At 41.4% G+C, this 13,397-nt stretch overlaps 1 protein-coding gene across 3 annotated transcripts; it reads left to right on the top strand.

Moving 5' to 3' along the window:
- Positions 1-3,795: 3,795 nt before the first annotated feature.
- On the top strand, positions 3,796-10,780 carry LOC136523038 (probable phospholipid-transporting ATPase 4). 3 transcript variants are annotated; one of them, XM_066516820.1, is made up of 11 exons: positions 3,796-3,945; positions 4,298-6,228; positions 6,317-6,427; positions 6,681-6,957; positions 7,075-7,163; positions 7,271-7,358; positions 7,460-7,669; positions 7,749-7,874; positions 8,005-8,103; positions 8,191-8,382; positions 9,739-10,780. In XM_066516820.1, the coding sequence occupies exons 2-11, from the start codon at positions 4,418-4,420 to the stop codon at positions 10,393-10,395; spliced, it is 3,660 nt and encodes a 1,219-aa protein (XP_066372917.1). In that variant the 5' UTR covers positions 3,796-3,945; positions 4,298-4,417; the 3' UTR covers positions 10,396-10,780. The 3 variants fall into 3 exon arrangements, with proteins under 3 accessions (XP_066372917.1, XP_066372915.1, XP_066372916.1); XM_066516818.1 differs by having other exon boundaries at positions 4,304-6,228; XM_066516819.1 differs by lacking the exon at positions 3,796-3,945 and adding an exon at positions 4,086-4,222 and having other exon boundaries at positions 4,304-6,228.
- The last annotated feature ends 2,617 nt before the right edge of the window (positions 10,781-13,397 follow it).

Raw genomic sequence — 13,397 nt, forward strand, 5'->3', positions numbered from 1 at the left:
CGTCCAGTCACTTACAGAGAGGTTCCAGCGATATTTTTCAGCGACCGGACACGTCCGGTCATCACTGACTGAACTCTCCTAGCATCCAGTCACTTCTAGACACGCTAAAAACACTGACCAGATGCTGTGACCGGACTCGTAGGTGCTGATCAGACGATGGACCCCAGCGTCCGTTCGTTTTTCGCGCCAGCGTCCGGTCACAGACCTTTCAGCGCTAAAATGGCTATAACTCTTAGCTCCGAACTCCGATTTCGATGATCTTGGACATTTTGAAAAGCTTACTCAGAGGGCTACACATCAAACATGCATACTTGATCCAAATCACAATGTATCAAAATAGTATTCTAATCCAAGGACCATCCTATAGTTCCGTGTACACCGAAAAACCTTTTTCTCTTCTCTAAGTTGATTCACGACAACTCTAACTTTTTCTCCTTTGCAAATGTGCCAACACCACCAAGTGTGCACCATCATGTGTATGTGTGTTAGCTTTTCATAAACATTTTCCAAAGGATTAGCCACTCAACTTGCCACGCCACTCGATCCTAGCGATGATGCAAAGTTAAATCACTCGAGTGGCACTAGATGACCGATATGCAAACAAGTTTGCCCCTCTTGATACTATGGCTATCTATCCTAAACCTAGTCATCAACTTCTCTACACACCTATGACCGGTGAAATGAAATACCCTAGGTTATGCCTTTGCCTTGCGTATTTCATTCCATCTCCTCCAATGTCGATGCAACACATGCACCAACATGATCAACAATGATATGATCCACTTTATATCACCACATGATCATATTGGTTCATCGATCTTGACTTCACTTGCTTTTCACCGTTGCCTTTGTCCATCAGCGCCAAGTCTTGCTCAAGCTTCACCGCCACGCGGTCCATCGCTTCAAAGCCTCTGACTTGCCCTTCACGCTTACAACCGGTCCATCAAGCCAAGTCTTGTCTTAATCTTCTCCACCTTGATCACGTAACTCAATGTCATGTCTTATGTGCAATAAGCTCCTTCATCATCACATGTGTGAGCTTTGCAACATCTCCAAATCATTTTCACCTTCACGGCATATGTTGCTCACACACATATACTTATGGACTAATCAGCTGTGTATCTCACATAAACATAATTAGTCTACCTAGGGTTGTCACTCAATTACCAAAACTACATAAGGACCTTTCAATCTCCCTCTTTTTGGTAATTGATGACAACTCTACAAAGATATGGAAATTAAGCTCTTTTGGATTCATGTTGCTTTCCCAAGCAATTTTACCATGTGTAAATAATTTTGGACAAGTACCATAAACCCAAAATAGTAGTATTAGCTCCCCCTACATATGTGCTAGAGCGTTTATTTTGAAGCTCGCACATATGCATAGATTGAAATTATGGGAGTATAATTACTACTAAATGATGCTAAGGTGTATAGAGTAAACCTTTGAAGCATGATACCAATCGGAGTTGCACCTTTAAGTTCATCCTTAGCACCATGGTTAGCTAGATATCACTTGAAAATAAAATCACTAGATACCTCATGAGATCAACATTAAAACCAAGGTACTAGCATTACTTGAAAAGCATACCAAGTGTCTAGCTATCATCCTATGCATGCTAGTTTTCATTTCATCAATCAAATTCTACAACTAGCATACTTCACACAAGCATGCATATTGAATTTAAGAACTTATGCAATACAAGCAAAAACGTGAATTGCACATATCAAATGCAATCAATCAAAGTTCATGAGCTTGCTCCCCTTATTTGTGTGCTTCTTTTGTCCAAGAATTTTGATCCATCTCTTTTCTTCAATATTGCTCCCTCTTTGTCCATGTCCATGTCCAATCTCTACTTCTTTGTTTTAATTCTTCCAAAGCTTTCATATCTACAATCTCAATCTTAAAGCTTTTATATCTTTGTATAATCTCTCCTCCTTTGTCATCAATTTTCATAAAATGTGTGCTTCTCATTGATGCAAAGGTATGCATTTAGGGTAGATGATTCAGGCTTGAATCTTGCATTTTTTATAGACATCACTTGATTGTTGGAATGACACCACTTGAAGATACCACTTTTAACTTGTACCACTTGTATTTTGTGTAGGGCTTCTTGAGATACCACACATAGAATCTTTGATCTTGATATCAATTTGTGTGACACCTCCCCCTATGTGATATTTCAAGGCCTTATTTGATGTGATTCTTCTATTCTGAGCTATAAATCGTTATAGTTTTTCTAGATACATTTGCTTTTAATATGCCTATAGACCTAATGTATAATATACCTAGAAAATTCAAAAATAACTTATAATTTAGAATAGAGAGAAAACTACTATATTGGAATGCCGAAAGTACAGCAAAATATCTTTTTGCCTGGCCGTAGGATTTTTTCTTTCTTTTTATGTTTTTTTTTTGTGTAACATTGAATTGATTCAAGAAATTCTAATACAATACGTGTAAGCCATTTTTTCTCTACAAAGGCCTTGTTTAGATTGAGGTTAGGAATCAGTATTTAGGCACTGTAGCATTTTCGTTTGTATTTGATAATTATTATCCAATCATGGCCTAACTAGGCTCAAAAGATTCGTCTCGTAATTTACAATCAAACTGTGTAATTAGTTATTTTTTATCTACATTTAATACTCCATGCATATGTCCAAAGATTTGATGTGATAGAGAGAGAGTGAAAAAACTTGTAATCTAAGAAAGGCCAAAACTGGCTTTGTCAGTGAATAATGACTACTTTTCACCAGCTCTGACGCCATTTAATAGAGCTCCAGTTAATTTTGGCTTCTTTTATAGTAAGGAGTGGCTTTTATCATTTCTTTTAAAATGAATTAGGAGACGATGTAAAACTATTTTAGACACGTGCCAAACAAGGTTTGGTTTGTTTATTAAAGCTTTTTGATGGGGTGATTGACCCGTTCGCTTCACTAAACAAAATAAATAAAAAATATTTTGACTGAAAAAAAATAAGCTGAAAAATATAAATTATAAGAAAAGCCAATTGAGCCCATATATACTTCCCAAAATACGTTGTATCCAACATTATATCAACCTCTCGAATGCTTTCCATGTGCTATTACTACCATGCCCAACTCGTCTCGCTCGATGTTGACGACGCATTTGGAGAGACACAGAGATGATGCGTGCGCCCCCACGTGCAAAGCCGTTGAAGCAGTTTCCCGTCACATTTGTGTGTCCCCCGGTCGCGGCGGTCGCCATGGCCGCAGCTACCCGCTCCTCCACCTGCTCACGCCTCGTTCTCCGTTTCCGCAGACGACTCTCGATCACACCACCGCCGTGGTGCATGGAGCCAAGCGTTTTCAAAAAGAATGGAGCCAACGACTTGGGGTTGTTGGGCACGAGCACGTAGCCACGTAAGCGACGCGCAAATCGACGAACGCGTACTATCTTGCAGCTCAAATATCCAAATTAATTTCATTTATTAGTCATGCTAGGCAAAACAATTATTTATTTTTTAGCTTAAAAGGGGAAAAGGAGAACTATTTCGGCGAATTGATGAAGTGTGGGAGGAAGGAGGCAAAACTGCGGACGGTGTTTTTGCTGTTGCAGGGCGTGGGGAGCCTCGACGGGTAATTATTACGGTTAAATAAATAATATTAATATAAATATAAATGGCGGATTTAAAATAATCGGACTTAATTAATCGACTAATCCCTCTCTCTCCTCGTCTCGTCTCACCACCTCCACCTCGCCTCCTCGCTAGTCGCTCCCCACCTCGTTCCCTGTCTCCTTCCCACCCTTCTCGCTCCGCCCCCCCCACCCCCACCACCACCCACCAAAGCGTCGCCGGCCCGGCCGCCGCGCGCGAATCCCCAGGCCGGGATCGATCTCCCCGCCTGCTCGCTCACCGGACCCTTCTCTGCCTCGGCCCTTCTCTTCGTGCCTCTCTCTCTGCCTCTTCAGTCTTCACGCAGGTTGGTGCCTCGTCTCAATCTCCCCAGCTGGATGCTGGCGCGTCGGTTCCTGGTCCTGCGGGTTTCCCTCGCCCCCGTCCCTTTTTTTTTTTTTTTTTTGCTCCTCGTTTGCACCCGTTGCGGAGTTTTTTGGGCAGTCCGTTCGTTCGTTTTGTGCTGTTTTCTCTTTTCACATGGGTGAATTAGGAGGTGAATGTATGTGTCTGCAATACACGCGGGTGTAATTTGCGCGTTGTTTTATAGCGGATTCCAGGTTTCCCTGGCATGAGATTTCTCCGTGCGTTTTGTTCGATTTCTTTGTCTTTTTTTTTTAAAATTCGCTGACGACGAGATCACGAACTGATTCCCCAAGTTGCAGGTCCAATTCGCCCGCCCGCGGCGTAGGAATCCCATCCTAGATTCGATCGGGGCGCTGCAATGCCGGCATCCGCATAGCCGGGAAATCGGGCGCTGACGGACACCGGGCGCCGAGATGGCCCGTTCCGGCCGCCGGCGGCGGGACCGCATGCGGTGGAGCAATCTCTACACCTTCTCCTGCTTCCGCGCCCAGCACGGGCACGCCGGCGACGCGGGCCCCTCCTCCGACGGGGCCGGCGCCGTCGGCGGCCCGGGCTTCTCGCGCGTCGTCTACTGCAACAACGCCGCCCTGCAGAAGCCGCTCAAGTACGTCACCAACTACATCACCACCACCAAGTACAACATCATCACCTTCTTCCCCAAGGCCATCTTCGAGCAGTTCCGGCGCGTCGCCAACCTCTACTTCCTCCTCACCGCCATCCTCTCGCTCACCCCGGTGTGCCCCTTCTCGGCCGTCAGCATGATTGCTCCGTTGGCCTTTGTCGTCGGCCTCAGCATGATGAAGGAGGGGCTGGAGGACTGGCGCCGCTTCATCCAGGACATGAAGGTGAACAACCGCAAGGTCAGCGTGCACAAGGGTGATGGCGAGTTCGACTACCGGCACTGGAAGGACCTTTGCGTCGGTGATGTCGTCAGGGTTGAGAAGGACCAGTTCTTCCCTGCTGACTTACTGCTACTGTCCTCGAGCTATGAGGATGGCATTTGCTATGTTGAGACGATGAACCTCGATGGTGAGACGAACCTTAAGGTGAAGAGGTCACTTGAGGTTACGCTGCCGCTGGAAGAAGACGAGTCATTTAAGGATTTCCAGGCAGTGATACGCTGCGAGGATCCCAACCCGAGCTTGTACACGTTCACTGGTAACTTTGAGTATGAGAGGCAGGTGTACGCCCTTGATCCGTCTCAGATACTTCTGAGGGACTCAAAACTAAGGAATACAGCCTTTATCTATGGAGTGGTTATCTTTACTGGCCATGACAGTAAAGTCATGCAGAACTCAACTGAGTCGCCATCCAAGAGGAGCAGGATTGAGAAGAAGATGGATTTAATTATATACATCCTGTTTACTGTGCTCGTGCTGATATCAATCATTAGTTCAGTTGGATTCGCTGTGAGGATCAAGTTCGATTTGCCCAACTGGTGGTACTTGCAGCCACAGAAAAGCAATAAATTAGATGATCCATCACGCCCTGCTCTTTCTGGGATATTCCATCTAATCACAGCTCTCATTCTTTACGGGTATCTGATTCCAATCTCGCTGTATGTCTCGATTGAACTTGTGAAGGTATTGCAAGCACATTTCATTAACCAGGACATTCATATGTTTGATGAGGAGACTGGCAATACTGCTCAGGCACGTACATCAAACTTAAATGAGGAACTTGGCCAGGTTCATACTATCTTGTCAGATAAAACTGGTACTCTGACCTGCAATCAGATGGACTTCCTGAAGTGTTCAATTGCTGGAGTATCATATGGCGTGGGTTCAAGTGAAGTTGAACTTGCTGCTGCAAAGCAGATGGCGTCAGGTGCTGATGACCATGATATCCCTTTACAAGATATATGGGAGGAGAACAATGAGGATGAAATCGAGTTGGTAGAAGGAGTCACCTTTAGTGTTGGGAACAACCGAAAGCCCTCCATAAAAGGCTTCAGTTTTCAGGATGACCGTCTCAGGCAAGGGAACTGGACCAAGGAGCCAAATTCTTCCACAATTCTACTCTTCTTCAGGATACTTGCTCTGTGTCACACAGCGATACCGGAGATAAATGAAGCAACTGGTTCTATTGCCTATGAAGCAGAATCACCTGATGAGGGGGCTTTTCTTGTGGCAGCCAGGGAATTTGGATTCGAATTTTTCAAGCGAACACAATCAAGTGTCTTTGTCAGGGAGAAACACACTTCTTCGGAAGGCACAATTGAGAGGTTGCATATCAGTATTTGTTACTCCATAATTTGTTCCTTATCCTTATTATTATGATTATTTTGTCTTAATACGTGAGTATGGTTTCAGGGAGTTCAAGATTCTCAATCTATTGGAATTCAATAGCAAAAGAAAACGAATGACTGTAATTCTGCAGGATGAAGATGGTCAAATTCTTCTTTTTTGCAAAGGAGCAGACAGGTAGGATTTGTACTATTTTTTTAAATTTGGTGATGCTCTTTGATTTATTTTTGGCTAGGCCTGTACATCAAGCCATCTACATTCAGATTTTGATATTTTGTTATTAGCTTAAAAATGTTAAGAAGCAAATTTTACACCTGATTACTTGGTGCTGTCAACATGCTTGGCTTGTTTCTTCTATCTTTTTCAATGTCACCACTTTTTTGGCTTCAGCTTGACTATCCGTGATTGTTCTTTGTTCCCAACCGAGCAGCATCATATTTGATAGACTGGCAAAAAATGGAAGGATGTATGAAGTTGATACAACTAGGCATTTGAATGAATATGGTGAGGCAGGCTTGCGAACATTGGCACTATCGTACAGGGTGCTTGATGAATCAGAATATTCTTCTTGGAATGCTGAGTTTCTTAAAGCAAAGACCTCTATTGGGCCTGATAGAGAGTTGCAACTTGAACGAGTCTCTGAGTTGATTGAAAGGGAGCTGATCCTTGTTGGTGCAACTGCTGTAGAGGACAAATTACAAAAAGGGGTAAAATACAGTGTCTGACTTTTTGTATTGTTAAGATATGTTTCTTGGTTCCTAGTATTATGCTAGTTACTGTTTCGAGTTGTTCTGACTTATAAGTTATTCTTTGTGCTCTATCAGGTTCCTCAGTGCATAGATCGTTTGGCACAAGCAGGTCTCAAAATCTGGGTTCTGACAGGTGATAAGATGGAAACTGCAATTAACATTGGGTATGCTGTTTCCAAGTAGAAATTCTTTACATGTACAAGTAGCTTTTTGTACCTCGTTAGCACATCACATCCATCAACATCGTGTGATGTTTCTATTTCTTTTGCAGATATGCATGCAGTTTACTGAGGCAAGGTATGAAACAAATATGTTTGTCCATACCCACTGGTGAGCAGGTAGCCCAGGATGCAAAGAAGGTACCTTAACTTTTTTTTTCTCTTTTACTGTATAGGAAGCTTTATCTAGACGGTAATTCTCTTTATGGTAGGCTTTACTTTTATCTTTGACAACTGAGCAGGTTGCAAAGGAGAGTCTCCTGTCGCAAATCGCCAATGGGTCACAAATGGTCAAACTCGAGAAGGATCCAGATGCAGCATTTGCTCTAGTTATTGATGGAAAAGCTCTGGCATTTGCTTTGGAGGATGACATGAAGCATATGTTCTTGAACCTGGCAATCGAGTGTGCTTCTGTCATATGTTGCCGTGTGTCTCCAAAGCAGAAAGCACTGGTAGCTTTGCCTCTCTCCATTGGACTATCTGTAGTTTCTACATAAAGTAATGTTGAGTTTGCTCTCCTTCACTTTGTAGGTGACTCGGCTCGTCAAAGAAGGTATAGGGCAAACCACTTTAGCAGTAGGTGATGGTGCAAATGATGTGGGCATGATTCAAGAAGCTGATATTGGAGTTGGTATAAGTGGGGTAGAGGGCATGCAGGTGAGTTGTTCAGATTATTATGATCTACCCTATCTAGTGTGACAGAACCAATCTAGTGTAGTGCTACTTTCATATAACATCAAGGATCGTTGACTAGGTATGACTAAAATTGGTTCTTTTCCTTTACCAGGCAGTGATGGCTAGTGATTTTTCCATTTCTCAATTTCGGTTTCTTGAGCGACTTCTTGTCGTCCATGGACATTGGTGCTACAAGAGAATCGCCCAAATGGTGCTGCTCGAAGCACTTTTATTCATTCTATTGCATCTGATTCTGTTATGTTTTAACTTTACTAAATCTTCTTTTGTTGAATTGCAGATTTGCTACTTCTTTTACAAGAATATTGCCTTTGGGCTTACAATATTTTACTTTGAAGCATTCGCTGGGTTTTCTGGGCAATCTGTATACGATGATTGGTTTATGCTGCTTTTCAATGTTGTTCTTACCTCGCTTCCTGTTATATCACTCGGAGTATTTGAGCAAGATGTTTCGTCCGAAATCTGCTTACAGGTATATGATAGAACATGTAACTTAGTTTAACCATACTGCTTATGATAAACTCGGCATGTTTAGAACTGAAATTAAAGCTTGGTCCTGGAATGTGGTGTGTGTTTTCATGGTAAAAGTTTTTGTTGTGTTGTGTCCATATCATTATGCTTCCAGCAAAGAAGCTAATGAATAAGCGGATACCCAAAAGATCATTTGCTAAACTTTGTTTCTTGAGGAGGACGACACTCCCATGGAACCACAATCATTAGCAACTGGGTGTAGATTAGAGAACTATACTGTACTCAGATGTCCATCAATTCCTTCTCCGGCTACTTTGCATGGCATCAAGTACAACAACACAATTATCTGGCATGGTTCATAATATATTAGAAAACTAAAAAGAACCATGAATATTGCCTCAATGTACAAGCATATCTTAGTTCATGCTACTATGATTTGTATTGCCCATTTATTCTGTTAGGCATGAACTTGTATCTACCTTTGCCTCTCCTTTCATGCAAATCATTTGTATGAAGCAACATATTATTGTCGTTAAAAGATAGTTTCAGAATTAGGAATGATTTGGTGTGTATTACTTGTCCATTCCATGTTCCATTAGAATGCTATTCAGTATCTAGGTTATCTGCTTCAGGTATTCATTCACTGAAATGAAATGTGCAGTCACTTTTATGAGGATACTATAATGTTCCACTAGAATGCTATTCAGTCTCTAGGTTATCTGCTTCAGGTATTCATTCACTGAAATGAAATGTGCAAGTGACTTTTATGTGGATACTATGTAAAAATATAGTGGTTTGAAATACACATTGGGTACTGTAAAAGATACCGGTGTTAGTTATCTCAGTTGTGATATTATGTTGGGAAACATGACTGACTGTTTGTCAACACATATCATCCCATAAATTTAGTTTATTAAATAATGTAGTGCAAATTCATATGGTTTAACAGTCTTCCTTAAATAGTTTGACTTGCATAGCATCTAGAAAATAGTTAAGGCACATGGTTTGAGGAACCGTTTAAGCAGATTGAAGTCACTTGGTAGTGTCATATTTAAAGCTGACCGAAGTTTTAAGGAAATGCAAATGCACAGAAGTTTGCTTCTTGACAACATTATGTTTGTATGGCCCTCATCTGTGGATCAAATCACATCTGTAAAAAAAATACATGTTGGCAAGTAAACTTTTATGCTAGTTAATTTCCTGTGATCGTTAGTGATACTAGAAGACTCATGCATCGGGCCCTTTGCCCTTTGCACTGTAGGAGCTGGGCAATCTTCTCTGATCATCCACGTGGCTGCTTCTAACCTTTCATATATATATCTATATTGATTGACATGGCATGACTTGCATGTTGCAGTTCCCAGCATTATACCAGCAAGGGCCAAAGAATCTTTTCTTTGATTGGTACCGGATCCTTGGATGGATGGGGAATGGCCTCTACTCCTCTCTGGCCATATTCTTCCTCAATCTCTGCATATTCTATGATCAGGCAATCCATGCTGGGGGGCAGACTGCGGACATGGCTGCGGTGGGAACTGCCATGTTCACCTGCATCATCTGGGCTGTCAACATGCAGATTGCCCTAACAATGAGCCATTTCACATGGATTCAACATCTCTTTGTATGGGGCAGCATAACAACTTGGTATATCTTCATCCTCGCCTACGGGATGACATTGAGATCCCGCGACAACTACCAGATCCTGTTGGAAGTCCTTGGGCCAGCTCCCATATACTGGGCAGCGACGCTTCTGGTGACTGCTGCTTGCAACATCCCCTACCTGATACACATATCCTACCAGAGGTCGTGCAAACCACTTGATCACCATGTGATTCAAGAGATCAAGTACTTAAAGAAAGATGTCGAAGACCAGACAATGTGGAAGAGGGAGCGGTCGAAGGCCAGGCAGAAGACAAAGATTGGTTTCACTGCAAGGGTTGATGCAAAGATCAAGCAGATCAAGGGAAAATTGCATAAGAAAGGCCCATCTTTAACAATCCATACAGTATCTTAGGAATCTCGGTCACCTGACAGGCTCGTCAACAGTAGTTGCCACTCTGTTTGCTCCTGCAAGGCAGTGGTTTTAGCTTCTCTGAGCAATATAGCGAAATTCTTTTCTTTTTTTCCTATTTCTTTATTTTTTTTCCCTGGGTTTTTTTTCTCTCTCTCCGTTTGTAAGAAATGTTGGGGTGTAATTGGTGGTGTTCACCCTAGTAGGAAGCTCCAAAGCCAGCCGTGTAAAAAGTATAGCTCCTTTCAGTTGGGAAAACAACCTATTGAGATAGCTGACAACATATGTATATCTGCAATTTTGATTGTTGCCTATTGATGTATTGTAATCGATTGACGTCGATGTTTACGGTGGTGTTGGTAATAGTAGCTTTTCTTTTCTATCTATATTTGAATTTATTTTACCCGGGTTTGTCATGATGTTGCCTCACCTTGCCAAATTTCTACGGCACATTTGATTTGGGTCACGAAGTTGTGCGGAATCATCCGATCCAAAATCCAACCTTGGGCGAGACGTTTGGTTTGCATCACATGATCGACACGTCCGTTGAGGAACCATTCCTCATATGACGTTTTTGCATGCGAACATTCCTCATACGGCGACACGGCGTTTCCACAGGCCAACACCAAGAAATCTCTCTTGAGTAAAGTCATTTCTTTAAAAACATCGGACGACTTCGTGTCGGTCTGAACGAAAGATATTACCTTATAGCATTCAAAAGTTGTTAAAAAGGACACCGCAAACACTGTTTGATACTGTTTATCATTGTTCACTAATACTTTATCAGCCCATAAAAGAATGCAATTATGTGATGCGTGTAAGTCAAACTAGTTTAACTTTAACCGAGTTTATAATGAATATCAACATTTATGTCTTCAACTAAGTTTATTATGAAAATATATTTCATAATCAATTAATGATACTTATTGTATTATAATTGTTAGTAAATTTTATATAGTTTTGGTGAAACTTCAAATCGTTGACTCCTCGAAAAAAAAGAATTGTATTCTTTTATGGACGGATAGAGTACTTTTGAGGGGTTCAAGTCATTTTGCTTGGTGCTGCAAATCATCTAACATCTTTTTTTTTGTAAGGAATCGATACAATTTCATAGTTTGGCAATTTTATTTTCCAAAATTAATTTGACACTTCCCAATTCGAAGTTCAAATTTAAATAAAACCGAGTTATAAGAAATGTTCAGTTCATTAGTAGACACATTACTAGGTTAACTTCTAATGTTAATGGCTAAAATGGTTCTTCACCAAGGTTTAAGTGTGCTACATTTCCCGAGATCAACGAAATCACCATATGCACGTCGTTCTCGATATTTCACCACAAAATATCAAACCAACTAAATTACGCTCAATTTGCAAATATATAATGATTCACCACATATAAAGTGGCACATGTTCAAAAAGTCACATTAAAAAGGGTTTCTAATTTTTTACATGGGAGAGATAAAATTAATTAGCTTGGGGGCTCAATCGAAGCACAAGAAAGAAGATTGTGTTGTTGCTCTAGAGAAGATTCGTGTGAAGCTATTGAGCTCATCATATCTAGAGGAGGCAAAGAGCATCTCTAGTAGAATAGAGGTAAGTAACGCCTTATTGTTCTATCTGTTGGAAATATGCCCAAGTCATAGTGTGGGCCTATCCGGCCCACGTGGCCCAATTAGCCATTCCTATATATGCTAATCATAGGCAAGGGGCTGACTAACCCTAATTACCCCACCCACTAGAGACGCCTGCCACTCCTGTGCCTCGTGCACGTCGTCGGTACTGTTGCTATCTAGCGCAGCGTTGAGTGCTAGCACACTCCGTCGTGCCGTTCTCCTCTCTGTATATGTGGACATCCATAGAGGTGCTGCTACGTGTTGTGCAATTGTACGGTACGACTATTTCCTCGATATCGACTGCGCGCGTTCCGCCAAGTCTTCCACTGCGTCGCGCGTTGGGAAGGTATAATCTATGATCATCTACAAGCAAGTGATCTTGTTTTATGCGGTATTTTTGTGTGCTAGCGAGTAGCCACCCGTGTTTCCCTACACTATCTAGCTCGAGATCAATCGCTCTAGGTATCAAGACAACGTTGTGGGGATGGAAGCTTGATAGAAAAGCAGTAAACTGAGGCTCACCTTCTTGTGTGGTATTCTCTTGTGCCTAGTTCAATTTTGGTACTTACTTTGAGCGGTCTACATTCTTAAAACTGAATTATTCAAAACCACTAAATAGAAATAGCTTTATTTATGGATATTTGTATTTCTAATTAGAATTGCCTAGTGTCTTTGATTTTTAGTGATCATCATCTATTCACCCCCTCTAGCCACCGGTTACTAGATCCTTTCAGTTGGTAACTATCTTAGACATATAACATACTCATTAAAGGGGCATGTCCTTTGATATAGAGAGTGAGAAGGGTTCTCTAAAAAAAGAGTGAGAAGGGTTGACTTATCCTTTTAGGACAAGACACCTTTCACTATACTACTTCACCATGTATATATTTAATCATCACATCAACGCAAAGGACAAGTTATTCCATTCTACTACTTATTTACACTCATACTTTAACATAATATATGAATGTAAAAAGGTAACATATTTGGAAAGATGACTACTCATTCTGTAATGTTCCATATTGTGTGTACACATTGTGCGGTGAGACTTAAGTCGTGCTTTACCTCTTTTGTTGTGGATACTTAGAACGACGGTCAAATAGGAAATATGTAAGGAGAAACTATTAGAACCAATTCTATGCATTTTTTTAACTATTAGAGAAGAAACGACCTTACCTTGGTCTCACCTAATTCCGCAGTTCTAGTTTCCAAGAGTCCAGTCAGCTAGTCAAAAAATTCCATAAAATGATTTTGATTCGCTGAGAAGTATTCTTTTTAACCTACAAACATGCTTGTAATGTGCTTGTTAGATGAGTACTCCACAGTCTCAAATATAGGTGCACATCCCACTTCTCGAGAAAATTAACTAACTTTATAGAAAATATTATCAAT

This window comes from Miscanthus floridulus, chromosome 18 (genome assembly GCF_019320115.1).
Source record: "Miscanthus floridulus cultivar M001 chromosome 18, ASM1932011v1, whole genome shotgun sequence".
Lineage (NCBI taxonomy): Eukaryota > Viridiplantae > Streptophyta > Magnoliopsida > Poales > Poaceae > Miscanthus > Miscanthus floridulus.